At 43.1% G+C, this 17,931-nt stretch overlaps 1 protein-coding gene across 2 annotated transcripts in view; it reads right to left on the bottom strand.

Annotated features, from left to right (window-relative positions):
• Positions 1–17,368, bottom strand: part of ITPR3 (inositol 1,4,5-trisphosphate receptor type 3) — a 498,562-nt gene extending 481,194 nt beyond the window's left edge. For both annotated transcript variants that reach the window (XM_044288135.1, XM_044288136.1), the window contains exon 1: positions 17,099–17,368. In XM_044288135.1, the coding sequence (XP_044144070.1) occupies positions 17,099–17,187 (89 nt within the window). In that variant the 5' untranslated portion in view covers positions 17,188–17,368. The remainder of the gene's footprint in view (positions 1–17,098) is intronic.
• Between the last annotated feature and the right edge of the window lie 563 nt (positions 17,369–17,931).

The raw sequence follows: 17,931 nt of genomic DNA, 5'->3' as shown, positions 1-17,931 counted from the left end.
GCAGCGGAACTGCGGCAGCGACTTGCAAGAGCTGACAAAGACAAGGGGGCACACCGGCAGCGGGCACAGTTACAGACACACACATATCTGAAAAGCCCGGCACAGTGAGTGACTGATGTGCGTACACTGCCGTGCTGCTCCTCTCTTGCCTGTCTGTCTTGCCTGTGTTGTTTCTCAGGTCAGGATTGACTCGGTGGGCGGGGGCAGGGGGGGTGTTGTGAGCTGGTCAGATGATGATGGACGGCCAGCGCCGCACTGTATGTGAAGGGAGGATCTAGACTGAAAAACTTTATTAGATAATAAATCAACTCAAGAGAAACTTGGTGTCACGCTGCTGGGCCCCCGGGCCCCTTGTCAGCCTGGGGCCCGAAGCAGCTGCTTCCACGGTAGTTACAAGTTTTCGCTGTACATGAGTCAGTACAGGCTTCACATAGAAGTCCCGGCGCATGCGCAGTAGGAAGGTAGGAAAAGAAGAAGACGGAGGCCGTCTTGTAGATTCACACTGAAGGCATCAAAACTATGAATTAACACATGTGGAATTATATACATAACAAGAAAGTGTGAAACAACTGAAAATATGTCATATTCTAGGTTCTTCAAAGTAGCCACCTTTTGCTTTGATTACTGCTTTGCACACTCTTGGCATTCCCTTGATGAGCTTCAAGAGGTAGTCACCTGAAATGGTCTTCCAACAGTCTTGAAGGAGTTCCCAGAGATGCCTAGCACTCTGTGGTCCAGCTCACCCCAAACCATCTCGATTGGGTTCAGGTCCGGTGACTGTGGAGGCCAGGTCATCTGGCGCAGCACCCCATCACTCTCCTTCATGGTCAAATAGCCCTTACACAGCCTGGAGGTGTGTTTGGGGTCATTGTCCTGTTGAAAAATAATGATGGTCCAACTAAACGTAAACCGGAAGGAATAGCATGCCGCTGCAAGATGCTGGGGTAGCCATGCTGGTTCACTATGCCTTCAATTTTGAATAAATCCCCAACAGTGTCACCAGCAAAGCATCCCCACACCATCACACCTACTGTACATGCCTCCTCTAGCAGTCCGTGCGCCACTGAAGCACAATACTGCCATAGATTGCAGTCATTATGCCAGCTTCTGGTGCAAATAATGATGACTGCGCTAGGGCCAATAGCCTCTCCACCCTTGCCTCTTCCCTTTTCAGAAACTGGTGAGGATGGTTTAAAAATCCCTTGCAATTCAAAAAGTCGCAATGGCTTTTTAAAAAGTTACAAAAAAGGGGTTTTGCTACTTTTTAATACCCCAAAAAATGTGTACAGGAAATGATAAATTTACAAGTAAATGTAGCACATCCAATAGAGAAAGAAAACAGGTGTTCGTATGGCATTCAGACAATAAAATCCAATATGTTACTTTTATTGAACTAAATCCAATAACAATTAATTATTGAATGATTAAATCCAATTAAACATTTTCACAGAAACATAGGTGTAAAGGCTCATGTACAAGAACCGTTGCCTGGTTTGCAGTCCGCAAATTGCGGATCCACAAAACACAGATCCCAGCCTTGTGCGTTTCCCATTTTGTGGAACAGAACGTCTGGACCATAATAGAACTGTCCTATCCTTGTCCATATTATGGACTATAATAGGACATGTTCTATTTTTTTTGCCAAATAAAACACAGACAAATGGAAACAATGCACACGGAGTAAATAAAAATTTTATGCAGACCCAGTGAAGTGAAGGGAAAAAACAAACATCACGGGAACAGGAAAAATATGTGCAGGAGCCCTAAATTCCTTCCTAGATGGAACGGCACGACAGCCATTTCGCGTCTCATGTCACTCTTCATCAAATGTTTCTTATCACTTTGCCAAATAAATAAATAAATAAAATAAAACTGCCATTACTTTTGATTAACTAGACTTTTAGCAAATGTTATATTTACTCTACAAAAAATTGTCAGCAGCCACCTACCCTGCCTCCTCTACAAATATAACTTGTTAGACTAGCAAAACTTGCAGAGGAGGATTAGGCTCCGTTCACTTGTCTGACATGCCTGATACGGTACAAGTGTCCGCTGCCGGCCACAAAAAACATTGCATGCAATGTTTTTTTTCTGGCTGAAACCCATCATTTATGCTGGAAAGTGGCCGGATCACCAGTGGACCCCATTATAGTCAATAGGGATGCCAGAAAAGCCTACCAAATCCCCTGCTGCAGATGTGAAAGTACCCTTACATCCCCCAGAATAAATTCACAGCCTTTTATGGACTACAAACTCTTTTGGCATACAAATGGGTGATATTTACAATACAAAGAAAGCTTTGGTATATATTTTTTTCAATCAGATTTCACAGATGCAACTGCATGGGATACAGTTACACATGTCCTGGACCATATTTTTGTCGAATACAGTAAATGGAAGCATTTTCCAGGGTTATATGTAAAAAGGCAGTGTAAACACAGCACAATTCTCAGGAACAAAAGTTCCTATGAACATTTCGCCACAACAACTGCCCTTTCATTGGCTGCTTTTACATGCGGCAATGATCCATGCTGTATGGGGATAAACAATTAATACTACAATCATTCATCTCATACAGTTCCATTCTTTGATGGCAGCACATCCTTGTTTACATAAGGCAATATGCTGTCGACAGACGAGGATTTTATGTGCCCGACGAGCTGTTGATCAGCTGCACATTTGCAGAGGGTAGTTTTCAGGAATGAGTGCTCATATGAGTGCTCATCCCTAATAATTGTTCTCGACCCTATTAAAAGTGTCTAAAGCTACTACGAGGGGTTAAAGGGGTTGTCCGGGTTCAGAGCTTCAGAGCATTTCCAGGAGTTCTGGTGACAAACCGGGATCTCCTTAGGGCTGACAGGCATAGGCTTCCACCCAGCAGTGAGCCCGGTGACGTCGCCTGTACAATGGCTAGGGCAGCACTAAAGCCGGCCCATCAGAGCAGGTGACGTCACCAAATACACTGCTGGGTGGAAGCTTCCGCTGATCAGTGTATTATGCTAAATAAAAAAGCCCTTGCCATGCACGATCCTGCGCAGGGCAAGGGAGCGCATCGGAGAATGAAATGCTCCGATGCTAACATGAGAGGGGCTCATGCTAACATGAGAGGGGCTGAAACCGGATAGAGAAAGCTGTAGTGGATAGCACACAACCTATATCTGCAGCCCTTTGAAGAGGTGTAGGTACAAGGAGGGGGAGTTAACAGCTATCCCTGTATTCACACTTCTACACACAATGCTATCAATAACTGAAAACTCCTCCCTCCTGTACCGATGCTGTTCACAGCAGGTAGAAAAAGCAGAGATATAAATGTAAAAATTATAGGCTTTACTGAATCTTTTCCCACATAAAATATACACCAATCTGCTCAGCTTCTCCTGCTCTACAACATGGTGCTGTCAGATTGCATTACATTTTCGGGTGACAGGTCCTCTTTAACTCCTTAAGGACACAGCCTTATTTCACCTTAAGGACCAGGCCATTTTTTGCAAATCTGACCAGTGTCACTTTATGTGGGGATAACTTTAAAATGCTTTGGCTTATCCAGGCCATTCTGAGAGTTTTTTCGTCACACATTGTACTTCATGACACTGGTAAAATGGAGTAAAAAAAATAAATAAAATATTTATAAAAAAATACAAAATTTTGATAAATTTGCTAATTTCCAATTCCTCTACTTCAATAATAAATAGTAATACCTACAAAAATAGTTATTACTTTACATTCCCCATATGTCTACTTCATGTTTGGATCATTTTGGGAATGACAATTTATTTTTGGGGGACGTTACAAGGCTTAGAAGTTTAGAAGTAAATCTTGTTATTTCTCATAAATTTTCAAAAAACAACTTTTTAAGGACCAGTTCAGGTCTGAAGTCACTTTGTGAAGCTTACATAATAGAAACCACCCAAAAATGACCCCATTCTAGAAACTACACCCCTCAAGGTATTCAAAACTGATTTTTACAAACATTGTTAACCCTTTAGGTGTTCCACAAGAGATAATGGAAAATAGAGATACAATTTCAAAATTTAACTTTTTTGGCAGATTTTCCATTTTAATATATTTTTACAGTTACAAAGCAAGGGTTAACAGCCAAACAAAACACAATATTTATGGCCCTGATTCTGTAGTTTACAGAAACACCCCATAAGTGGTCGTAAACTGCTGTACGGGCAAACGGCAGGGCGCAGAAGGAAAGGAATGCCATGCGGTTTTTGGAAGGCAGATTTTGCTGGACTGGTTTTTTGACACCATGTCCCATTTGAAGCCCCCCCTGATGCACCCCTAGAGTAGAAACTCCAAAAAAGTGACCCCATTTTAGAAACTACGGGATAGGGTGGAAGTTTTGTTGCTACTAGTTTAGGGTACATATGATTTTTGATTGCTCTATATTACACTTTTTGTGAGGCAAGGTAACAAGAAATAGCTGTTTTGGCACATTTTTTTGTTATTAACAACATTCATCTGACAGGTTAGATCATGTGGTATTTTTATAGAGCAGGTTGTCACGGACGCGGCGATACCTAATATGTATACTATTTTTTTTATTTATGTAAGTTTTAAACAATGAATTCATTTTTGAGATTGGCACTATTTTGGGGTGCATATGACTTTTTGGCCTGGAGGACCCCAGATTTCCAGGGGTTTGTCCACCAAGCGCTAATCCCCGCCTCTCCCATAGAAGTGAATGGGAGCGTGCCATGCATGCGCGGTCAATGCTCCCATTCCTATTCTCCATATTCTCGGCGGCCCCATAGAAATGAATGAAGGGTGGCTCCGCATGCACAGTGCACTCTCCTTCACTTTTGGGGCTCCGTTCTCGCTATAGGTGCGGGTCCCAGCGGTGGGACCCGCACCTATAAGACAATGTAGGCATATCCTAGCGATATGCCTCCATTGTCTGAGATGAGAAAACCCTTTTAAGTTCAAGGTTTTGTTAATCTGAATTTTATGTGATGGATCAGAACACAATAGTCTAAGTTGGTGAAGTGAAATGAGAAAAATATATAAATAAAACTAGTGTTTAGAAATAGAAAACAGAAAATTGGCATGTGTGTATGTATTCACGCCCTTTCTTAGGAAGCCCATAAAAAGCTCTGGTGCAACAAATTACCTTCAGAAGTCACATAATTAGTGAAATGATGTCCACCTCTCTGCAAGCTAAGTGTCACATGATCTGTAATTACATATACACACCTTTTTTGAAAGGCCCCAGAGGCTGCAACACCTAAGAAAGAGGCATCACTAACCCAACACTGCTATGAAGACCAAGGAACTCTCCAAACAAGTAAGGGAGAATGTGAGAAGTACAAGTCAGGGTTAGGTTATAAAAAAATATCCAAATCTTAGATTATCCCCAGGAGCACCATCAAATCTATCAAAACCAAATGGAAAGAACATGGCACAACAGCAAACCTGCCAAGAGACAGCCGCCCACCAAAACTCACGGACCGGGCAAGGAGGGCATTAATCCAAGAGGCAGCAAAGAGACCTAAGGTAAGCCTGGAGGAGCTGCAGAGTTCCACAGCAGAGACTGGAGTATCTGCACATAGGACGACAATAAGCCATAGAGTTGGGTTTTATGGCAGAGTGGCCAGAAGAAAACCATTACAAAAAGGCATGTTGTGAGTTTGCGAAAAGGCATGTGGGAGACTCCCAAAATGTATGGAGGAAGGTGCTCTGGTCTGACTAAAATTGAACTTTTCAGCCATCAAAGAAAACGCTATGTCTGGTGCAAACCCAACACATCACATCACCCAAAGAACACCATCCCCATGAAACATGGTGGTGGCAGCATCATGCTGTGGGGATATTTTTCAGCAGCCGGGACTGGGAAACTGGTCAGAGTTGAGGGAAAGATGGATGGTGCTAAATACAGGGATATTCTTGAGCAAAACCTGTACCACTCTGTGCGTGATTTTAAGGGTAGGATGAAGGTTCACCTTCCAGCAGGACAATAAACCCCAAACACACTGATAAAGCAACACTTGACTGGTTTAACTGGAAACATGTAATTGTGTTGGAATGGTCTAGTCAAAGCCCAGATCTCAATCCAATAGACAATCTGTGGTCAGACTTAAAGATTGCTGTTCACAAGAGCAAACCATGCAACTTGAAGGAGCTGGAGCAGTTTTGCAAGGAGGAATGGGCAAAAAACCCTAGTGGTGAGATGTGGCAAGCTCATAGAGACTTATCCAAAACGACTTGGAGCTGTGATTGTCGCAAAAGGTGGCTCTACAAAGTGTTGACTTTAGGGGGGTGAATAGTTATGCACATTGCCTTTTCTGTTATTTTGTCGTATTTTTTGTTTGCTTCACAATAAAAAAAAAAAAAAACGCTTGCTCTGTAAATTAAATGATGCATTTTCTCAAACAATCCATGTTAATTCCAGGTTGTGAGGCACCAAAATATGAAGAAAGTCAGGGGGGGGGGGGGGGGAAATACTTTTGCAAGGCACTGTATTTTACATACCTTTAGGATCAGAATGTGTTCGCAGTATCAGTAATTTATTTATCTAACCTGCTCAGTAAAGCATTTCCTATAGAGGCAGGGTTTATTTATTTGTCTGTCCCCCAAATTTTATGACTATGCTTGCATGTAAAACTTATATTTCTCATTGGTGGTTTAATTATTAGTATTTTAGAATACGTAATTGCTCTGTATTGTTCTACTTGCACTGAGTGCAAAACAGCAGTATAAAGCATAGAGAAACAGTATCCTAATAAAATAGGCAATATACCTTAGACAATGTGACTAATGTCACTGATCATAGTCGGGCCAAAAGATAATAAGTAATAATGCACATCATTTCTACTTACACAATTTAACATCTACTTCTACCATTGTAAATATCCAACAATAGCACTCTCCTGTGCACAGGTTACACGGGGTCAGCCAACATAATATATATTAAACATAATATATATATATAGTATTTCTATATCTACGGCACAGGCAACTTATGATTGTCCCATCACTTTTTCCCTAGAAGGAAAGACTGAAGTTGTGAGACCGTATTGTGAGAGCTGTACAACCAAAAGTTGGGCAGCACAGTGGATCAGTGGTTAGCACTGGTGCCTTGCAGTGCTGGGGTACTGAGTCTGAATCTGATTAGAAACATTTGCACAGTTTTTGTGGGTTTCCTCCCACACTCCAAAAATATACAAATAGGCAAATTGGCTTCCCACGAAATTGACCCTAAGTGTGATGGGTTCGAGAGCCTATATGGCAGCCACTGATTTCCCAGGGAGTTGCCTCCCCTACACAACATTCCCTAAGCTTTGAGTCTCTGTGAGGACGTTTGTCATTGTCATGAAGCCTTAAGTGGGTTATATGGGAATTTGATATTGATGGCCTATCCTCAGAAAAGGTAATCAGTTTCAGATTGTCTGTTCAAGGAGGCCGTAGCACTTGGTGAACTCGTAGACCAGTGACATCACTGTACATCGGTCACATGGCCTAGGTGAATGCACCTGAGCTTCAATACCAAGCACAGCCATTATACAATATACAGTGGAATGTGATGTATTATCAATAAAGACCGCTAAAAAACTTCTCCCAACATCCCCTTCTAAATAAGGCTACTTTCACACTTGGGTTTTGGGTTTCCGTTTGGGAGATCCGTCATGGGCTCTCACAAGCGGTCCAAAACAGATCAGTTTTGCCCTAATGCATGGGATTATAGATTATACTGACCCCAACCACCCGCCCTGAAACCTACTACCCATAAAAATAAAAGACACATGGACACATTATATAATGGATAAAATTAGGCCACGGCGAACTTTATTAAAGAACAGCTCAATATTAAATAACCATAAAATTCCAACAATAATAACCACTGATTAGGCCAGCCATAAGCTCGGCCTAAATACCTGAATCAACTCGTCCGCTTGCCGCTTATTGGCGAGCGACGTTACCCCTCCTTCTAATAAAGTGACCGTGACAAGCAACCAATAAAGGGGAGGGAGGGCGGGGCAGCTGGATCCTAAACATAGCTTGGCAGCCAGCCTAATACCGGCCACCTCATCTTATATACAATATCTACTCCACCACCCCAAACCTATCCTCCAATGCCTTACATGTTGCTGGGGGATCTAAAACTTCCAAGCCCCAGCAACCATTCCCCTATAGGATCCCTAGCTAGGCAATCACCTGCAATCTTTCCTCTAGCCAGCAACTAAGCAAAATGTAGTCACCTTGGCCACTGGATTTCGGTAGGAAAACTATCCTGACGGGACAAATTCCCGCCCAAAAACTCAATACCAGCCCTTGGGATAATCATAATCCCATGAAGATCCCTCCAAATGGGATTTTCGGGATCCTAACATTCTTAATGGAAAAGGATCCGCTCAGAATACATCAGTTTGCCTCCGATCAGTCACCATTCCGCTCTGGAGGCGGACACCAAAACGCTGCCTGCAGAGTTTTTCTGTCCATCTTGGGATGCAGAGCGAGACGGATCCGTCCTGGCACACAATGTAAGTCAATGGGGATGGATCATTTTTCTCTGACACAAAAGAAAACGGATCCATCCCCTATTGACTTTAAATGGAGTTCTTGACAGATCTGTCTTGGCTATATAAGACATAATACAACCGGATCCATTCATGACAGATGCATGTGGTTGCATTGTTGTAATGGAAGATTTTTGCTGATCCATGACGGATTCGCAAAAAACACTAGTGTGAAAGTAGCCTTATCCTGGTACTTTCTGCCAAAAGTGCATAAAGCACTAGATGTACCTCCTGGACGGCCTATTGATGCCGGGATTGGCTACGTTGCTGAACCCCTTTCTGAATATTTGGACTGGCTTCTATGTCCATTAGTGCAGGATATACCTTCCTATCTAAAGTGCACAAATTACTTCTTCCTGGCACTGAGGTTTTTACAGTGGCAGGGGGGCATCATTTGGCCTCTTTGGATGAGGAAAATTTGTATACACGGATACCGCATGATAATGGGATTAAATCAGTGAGGTAAATCTTAAAAAGGATAGATAGTTGCCAGAATTGTGTTGAGCTTGTGGGAGAGGCCCTCTATTTCATTCTTACTAACAACACTTTTAGATTTAGAGATCAGTGGTATAAGCTAGAGCATGGTACTGCAATGGGGACACCGGTAGCTTGAATGTTTGCCAACGTCTTCCTTGCCTGCTTTGAGGATAGATATTCATTGAGGAATCATTTTTTAAGATATATCCAGCCGCTCCTAAACTATATAGATGACATATTTATTGTATGGTCGGGAACAGAATGTCAGTTTCAGGAATTGAAATATCTCAATGAATGTAACGAAATTAACATGAAGTTTGCATTTAAGTTTGGGAGTCAGAGCTTAGAGTTCTTAGATGTGGCTGTCGTGGTGGAAGGAGAAACTCTTTATCACTAGGAGCTACAGAAAGCCCACAGCCACCAACTCCTTGCTCCACTACAGCAGCTTCCACCCCAGAGCATCAAACTGTCAGGTCCTAATAGACAGTTTGTTAGGCTAAAGAGGATTAATAGTTGTGAAGAGGATAATATGACACAGGCCTGGGACCTCAGGGAACGCCTCCATTTAAAGGGCTATCCCTTAGATGTCCTTAATCAAGCTATGTTGAAAGCATCACATCTTACCCAGAATAAGCCTTTGTCTAGGCATTATTCCTTTGAGAAGCAGGAAAGGAAGCAGAGACACGGTTCACATTCCCTTTCAAATATAGTCCTAAGGCAGATATTATATGATGTACTATATGTCGAACCTGGGATATTTTGACGAATGATGACGCTTTGAAGGATTTGACATTAAGTAATGCCATGGTATTATTCAGACGCAGTCACACTTTGAAGGATAAACTAGTGAGGGGTAGGTTTATCGAGAGAAAACCTGATATGTGGCTTAAAGGGAACCTGTCACCGGGATTTTGTGTATAGAGCTGAGGACATAGGTTGCTAGATGGCTGCTAGCACATCCGCAATACCCAGTCCCCATAGCTCTGTGTGCTTTTATTGTGTATAAAAACCGATTTGATACATATGCAAATTAGCCTGAGATGAGTCCTGTCCCTGACTCATCTCGCATACAGGACTCATCTCAGATTAATTTGCATATGTACGAAATCAGTTTTTTTACACAATAAAAGCACACAGAGCTATGGGGACTGGGTATTGCGGATGTGCTAGCGGGCATCTAGCAAACCATGTCCTCAGCTTTATACCCAAAATCCCGGTGACAGGTTCCCTTTAAGGTTAAGTACTCAAAGGAAACCACAGGTGTGGAAATTGTTCCTTCTGGTTGAATAACCCCCAATATAGATGGCAGAAATTTGGAGGAATTCAGTATCAAGTTGAAAGTTTGATAACATGTAGAAGTAAGTATTTAGTATACTTGATAATGTGCCCCTGTGGTCGCTTTTATATTGGAAAAAGCATAAGGAGTTTATTTGAAAGGGTAAGGGAACTTTTTGGTTCCATAAGCTCTGGAAGGGGCTGTCCCCGTTGAATTGCACATGTTAGGGAGGCACTTGGGGGCTACCCCAAGGTGATAAGGTTTTCAGGTATAGAAACAGTCCCGATTCCATCTCAAGGGCATAGCTAAAGGCTCATGGGCCCTGGTGCAAGAGTTCAGCTTGGGCCTCCCTTCCCTCAGTGCTTTGTGGCAAGGGGCAGGGGTGCACATGGCCCTCTTGCAGCCTGAGGCAAAAATTGAAATGACACATATTATAACCATCCATTGTAGAGTAATTTAGTGAGGCCGTGCCCCCTCACCACCCTAGGCACCTCTGCCAGTCCTGTTCACAAGTTGCAGGTGGCCATTTTAAATTATTTCTGGCAGACCCCTTTAAAGTCACAGGCAATATTTTCTTTCAGGACATGTTCTTGTTTGCGTTTATCTATATAAAAGGGTTGTCTGAGTTAAATAAAAAATGTGTAAATGGCAGGGAACAGGTTAACATAATAAAACATGTTATATCTACCTCCACTCAAGCATCACCATTCTGGTCATCCCAGCCAGGCTTTGTTTACATGGCTGCAGTGGATATGTGCCCATGCACCAGACATGTCCACTGCATGCAATCACTGGCCTCAGCAGCCTTGTGCCATATGGCACTGAGGTCAGTGGCTGGCCGCAGTGGACACATGTGGTGGATGTGTTTGAACCGGTAAGTATCAATCCTGAGTGGAAGAGGTTTTAAATGAAAGCATAACTTGTTTTATTATTTTAACCTCTTCCCTGCCATTCAGCAATTTTCATTCTAGAGCAAAAAAAACCTTTAAAGTGGTTCTCCAGTTACTATAACTTCGGTTATACAGAAGCTAAAATTTTCTAATTTAAACTCCTGAATAGGGATGAGCGAATTGACTTCGGATGAAACATTCAAAGTCAATTTGCATAAAACTTCGGTCCAATACTGTACGGAATGAGCGCTCTGTACAGTATTAGAATGTATTGGCTCAGATGGGCCGAAGTTATTACTTTGCGAAGTCTCGCGAGACTTTGCACAATAAATTCATAGATAAATTTTTACTGTAAAAAAACATTTCCTGAACTCGGGTTCAGTTCCAAGGTACCACATCGAACCGAACCCGAGTTCGGGAAATTGTTTTTTTACAGTAATAATTAATCTATCAAGTTATTACGCGAAGTCAGGCACAACTTCACGAAGTAATAACTTCGGCTCATCAGAGCCAATACATTCTAATACTGTACGGAGCACTTGCTCTGTACAGTATTGGACCGAAGTTTTATGCGAATTGACTTCGGATGTTCCATCCAAAGTCGCCTCACTCATCTCTACTCCTACTGCTTGTACACAGGTCTCATGTATATGGGTATGCAATAAACAAATGTAACTCATTCAGTGGCAGTCTATAAGAACCCAGCTCAGTGATGTATTCATTGTACAATAGGATAGCTCTCATGATCTGCAATCACTCAATGCAGAGGGACAGGTCACATCAAGGTTGGTGGATTTCAGCCCAAAAAATGATGGGGCTGTCTCAGGAACAATGTCATCTAATACGTGGCTGACAAAAAATGATCAGTAGATACCTTTCTTGTTACTAGGACCAACACCAATCCAGTGCATATGACAGCAGCCCCACCATACCCCAACATCTGAAGCAAACTGCATGGTGGAGGCTCTTAGGTGGCTGAAATACCTGGGCCATTTTTTACCTCACTATAATGCAGCCCTGCATCCTGAGGGTATAGCCACACGGTCAGGTTTCCTGATGCAGTTTTGGAGGCCAAAATTAGAAGCGGATCATAAAAGGAGAGAAAGTATGAAGGACAGATACGACTTCTCCCCTTTTGTTTAATTCACTCCTGGTTTTGGCCATCAAATCTGCATGCAGAAACCTGACCATGCATCTATTCATGGGAACTCCAAGGAACATACTGAATAGGTGACTGGTCATGGCCATAAATCAGCTTAATAGTGCAGACAATAGGAGATAAGAGGATGGAAAAACATAGCTTATTTTCCATTCTAAAAATTCCTTAGATTCTTCTATGGTGGCAAATTCTGCTAAGCTTGACTTAGTGAGAAAAAAGGGTCAAAGAAAATATTCGACAATGTAATTATCTGACTACAGGTAAAAAAAGATCAGTAATGGACTTAAAACATGAAAAAATACAAGCGCAAGGGTGAGGCTGGATTCGAATGTCTTCTTGGGTAATCTATTCTGCCAGGAGCAAACGGTTATTGAACCTGTAGCTGGTCAAACTTCCCGCTGTCTTTCTAGTTCCTTCTGAAAATGTAGGACTGTTTTCACTTGAGGACATGAGCACATGGCCAATCTGTCAGTATTTATTACGTATACAAGGGAATTACATCAAGTGTCTAATGGAACAACCTGCAAGATGTGAGGTCTGACAGTAAATTCTGTAACACGCCATGTAACTGCAATTACTACAATGGTGGCTCCGTGTAACAAAACATAAGATAATGGTCAAATCTGTCACCACATACCTGCATATGCACAGTTTTTTTGAGTAAGAGTTTTTTTCTCCCTTCCCAGACAGCGGCAATGTGATCTCACCTGGCCCTCTACTCTCATTCCTGGGCGTTTGCTGGAGATCAGCGCGCATAGAATGTAGGCCTTTGTGCGCCGATCCAGGTGAGATTACTTCACCACTGCCTGGCCCTGTCACTCAAAGCCGGGGGGTGGGCAGCAATAAGGAGCGTGGCTTTCAGTGCAATGTGGTAAAACAGTGACACCCTCATTGCAATGATCTGTTAATTTGCATACCAGATGAAGCAGAATTTCTCCAGACTGTGGGTACCAATCAGGATGGGAGAAGGTTGTTTCGCTCAAGAGACCAGCGCACATCTAAAGGGCTGTATTACACCTGCAGATAGCCGGGCAGATCATTGCTAAAAAGCGTTCATAGTAGTGCTCGTTGGCGATCATCTGCATGTGCAATACAGCCCTAAAAGTGCAGAAGATTACCCCATAAACCAGCAAACATAAAAAATCATTGTTTGCCAGCGGCAGATTGTATTGTCTAATGAGGGTCTGCTGCTGGCAAACAATGATTCAGTATGGGGACGAGCGATGGCATTAGCGATCGCTCAATCCCATACTGAGGAGGAGATCGCTGCATGTAATAGCATGCGATTTCCGGGAAAGAAGGCTTCCCTCCTGACAATCGTCAGCCACTGACCTGCTGGTCTAATATCAGCCTAACAATTCATTTGGACTGATATGTCACTATGTGGTGACAGATTTTCTTTAAGTAACAATAAAAGTCACTTTCAACAAAACTTTACTTTTACACAAATGGGCTCTGCTGATCCTTATGGCAATGGCTGGATGACAGGACAAGGAGCTGAGTATCCTTCCTCTTTCTCTCCCCACCACTTCATTTCCTCTCTTTATCTGGAAGGGACAGTGACAGACTTTCTTTAACCCATTCAAGAGACATCTCGGGCACGAGTGACAGACTAATTTAACGGGACGTTGAGAATTTACTAACAGTTCAAGCGCCAAATATGGAGAAAAGACACGTATCCGAACATGCTAGTAAATGCAGATCACAAGGAAACAGCTCTACACTGCTGTTGTTCCTATACAGAGTGTCTATGGGGAGAAGTCTGTCTGATGTCCGTATCTACATATGCTATACATGGCTTTAAAAGGACTCGGCTTTGCCTGAAACAGGTTAGCCCACGCTATTAACTTGCCTAAAGCCTAATGGTCTCTTAATCATGGTCCAGCAGCTAGACAAATGCAACATAATTACACAGTAAAGTATAGAAACCTGTAGGGTATTGACTAGCAAAGACTTGTGTGGCCTGTATTTCTAGGGTCTCAAGGTTACCAAAATCAGATTACTATCGGCCAAATTATCAGTAAACTGACAGCGATCACCTATGTCTCCCCATTAACTTGAGTCTCCTGGCGCCACATACCTCTGGGATGAATAATGGAGCAGGTTCCCACAAAATCAATGGGGCTCTCTATCAAATCCCCATTGGCTAGGAGCAGTTTGAGACCAATACATAGCATAGCTAGTGCCAGCGGTCCGGCATAGTTATATAGTTTCTAGCAGACTATCTCAGCACCGCACCCTTTACACTCATTGTGCAGTTCCTTTATCCAAATACTCACTGTTTACTCACGGTGCGGTCACACTGCACAATGCTAACACCTACACGCTTTCTAACACCCCCATTACATCTCCGTCTCCCTATAGGTGTGATATAAACTCTTTTAAATCCTGACTTCCTCATTCTAAATTTCCAATTACAACTGCACTAGATAACTACTAATATACTAATTTGAATGCGTTTGAATATGACAAAAAGGTATTCCTTGACTATAAAAAGAGTAGATGTTTGGGTATGTTTGCTTCACTTCCTGTACAATCGATTTTTTTAGGACAGGCGGTCATAGAAGTAAAAATAGGAGATGGAAGCATTAAAGGGCATACGGTACTTCTTTTCGCATGTACCTTAAATGTATATACTGTACACAGGTATATACAAAACGTGGCGTGAACAGGCCTAAGCCTGATTCTTTCCCAGGTCCAACTGATTTAAAGGGTATGATCTGAAGAAGACATCCCCTTTTCTGAGGTGGTGGAGAATTAGACAATGGAAGGTTTCTCTACAGACTGTACCCATAGGTCTCGATGACATCTGTATGCACAAAACGGAAAGACTTTGATATGAAGTTGCTTCAGCCAATCCTTCTTGGTGCATCTTGACTTTAGCAAATACTGGGGGGAAATCCTTACAGTGCGCTCAGAAGGCAACGCATTTCTTTACTTTTTGAACCAAGCACAATTATGTTTTAAATCAGTTTAAGGCCATGTTCACAACGCAGGTTTGAAAGAGAATCTGAGGCAGAAATCTATGACTGCCCTTCTGCGTTTTGACTCTTATTTGCAGTTTGTCACGCCGTGGATCTGCATGCAGTTTGGCTCTATTTAAAAGAACCATTCCACCCAGAAATTCCCCCCAACCCCTCCCCTGCCACGACAGCACTGTGGCTCCCATGCTCTCTGACGGTCTTTAGTTGCTTGGCTGAAGCAATGATGTGCCCATATACCCATGTGACGGCTGCAATCAAAACCTGCAGTGGTCATGTGGGTATACACGGCATTGCTGCAGCCAATTAAACAAAGAACTGGAGCAGCGCTGCTGAACTGGAGTGGGATTTTCAAGTTATTGTCTTTTCATTTTATTTAATTTCCTATGGTCACTTTTTTTTTCTAAATTCAGAAAACCCCTTTAAGGGTGTTTTCTTGTCAGCAGCAGAAATTCTACAGCACATCTAGGCAAGATCCACAGCAGCAAAATTTACAGCAAAGGGCTCATGCACACGACTGTTGTTGTTTTGCAGTCCGTTTTTTTCCCCTCTGATTTAAGTCCTCTTACATTCCGTTATTCCACAAAACATATCCGTATGGTTTCCGTATGCGATCCGTTATTGTGGATTGGAAACGGAAACAGTAACTTATTAATCACCAAACACATCAGCAATATGGGCTGGTCATAGCATTTCTACAGTATGGATCCGCAAAATACGAATGTGTTCCGTGTGCGTTACGTATTTTTTGCGGACCCATTGACTTAAATGGGGCCTCGGACAGTGATTTGCGGACAATAATAGGACATACGCTACTTTTGTGTGCATGAGCCCAAATAGTGTGGATTTTGCTTCATATTATTGGGCGGAAATGCTGTGGATTTGCCTCAGATTTCCCCCACTGCGTTGCAAATTTGCTACAGAAATCTGCAGCCACAACTAACATGCTGCAGACTCAAGTTATGTGCTGATCCACTTGGCTGCTACTGTAAATTTGCTGAGGAAAATCGACCGCATTTACATTACATGTGGCCGTACCCAAAGGGATAGGCCATCAATATCAGATTGGTGGGGAAATTGGTCTCTGTGAAAGGGCCGTAATGCTTTTGTGAGTGCTGTGGCTTCTATATGGTTTACGTGGGGCTGTCTACCTGCACAGTCCCATGTAAATAATGCTGTTTGGCCTCAGCAGTGCACGTGACCACGGACGAGCTGTCACCCTTCAGGTTCGCTGGGGAGAACAGGAGCCTCATTGCTGAAATGGGGCGACATTTAGTAAGAAGGGCACTTTTTGCTCCTGGCCCTAAATAATATTAGTTTTAGGTCAGACAGCCTCTTTTCTTCATTCCTATGCACAGTGATGGGTATTGCTGGTGACCACACTGCTGGGGCTACAAGAAGGTTTTGGAGCCAGACGCCTCAGATTTGTCATGAAACGCCCAATTAATTTGCCCCCCATCACGTGGTCCTTCCCTACAGCTGGCCATACAAGCACAATTTTCAGACATTTTTCATTTAAGAACCGTTCTCCGCTGCTTAGTTTATATGGAGGAGGAATCTATTGAACGTCTATAACCGATTTCCATTATATTTTGCATTGATGATGTGATATATGTCACAACAATCCCATCATGTGCAATAGGCATAAAGATGGGCACATTCTGCTGCCATACCAGCCTGGTAGGAAGTCACTGAAGAATGACATCACTATTACTTCTAGCAGACTTTTCCAAACTAGCTTTCATTGTGTTGCACACACCCAAGAAGCCTGCTGGAGTCACAATGGTGCCACTTACCCCAGGGTGCTGATGAAGCCGCATACCGTGCCCTCAGCGTACAGGGACACGATGTCCCCGATGTGCAGGAAGCTGGACTTGTCACTCATGGCAGCCGGCGCTCTTCTCACTTCTAGCTCCTTGGTGTCACCCTTCCAGAGGGCAGTGTGTCAGTGGCAGCCTTTTCCCGGTCTGTGAGCACCTCCTCCTCCTTCACTCACTGTCTCTCTTCACCTGTACAGAACCAGGAAGTTTTCGTGAATGCAAATAGTGTCTACTGCTCTGGCACACCCCTGCATTCTCTCCACACAGCCCGGGTTAACCCTCTCCATGCCCTTCCTGTCTACATGGGGGAAAGTAGCAGTGCCACAACGCTGAGAGGAGTTCGTATTCTGCCAGGTTGTATGCTGCTTTGTTTCATGGTCACACAAATACTCCCGTTTTCTGTACCAGAAGGAGTACAGCTTGGCACAGAGATGCAATGGGCACAAAGTAGGCACATAATGAGAAGGCCTCTTCTGTGAAAAGGGGCTTCAGAGGGTAAAGAAAAAACAGGTTTTATCAGATATTTTTATGGAAGGTTTCTGTTTCAGTGCCATATTAGTTTCATGTACACAAACAGTTCTTCATAGTCCATAGGGGAAATCCAGATCTTTTTATGAGATGTCAGAGAATACCCGGGGTTGGTGACATGCAGCGCCAGTTTCAGGGTCAGAGAATACCCGGGGTTTTAGTGACATACAGCGCCAGTTTCAGGGTCAGAGAATACCCGGGGTTAGTGACATACAGCGCCAGTTTCAGGGTCATAGAATACCCGGGGTTAGTGACATACAGCGCCAGTTTCAGGGTCAGAG

The sequence above is a fragment of the Bufo gargarizans genome, chromosome 3 (genome assembly GCF_014858855.1).
Source record: "Bufo gargarizans isolate SCDJY-AF-19 chromosome 3, ASM1485885v1, whole genome shotgun sequence".
NCBI classification, from domain to species: domain Eukaryota; kingdom Metazoa; phylum Chordata; class Amphibia; order Anura; family Bufonidae; genus Bufo; species Bufo gargarizans.
The sequence above is the reverse complement of the archived record's forward strand: the minus strand, read 5'-3'. Positions and strand labels throughout refer to the sequence as shown.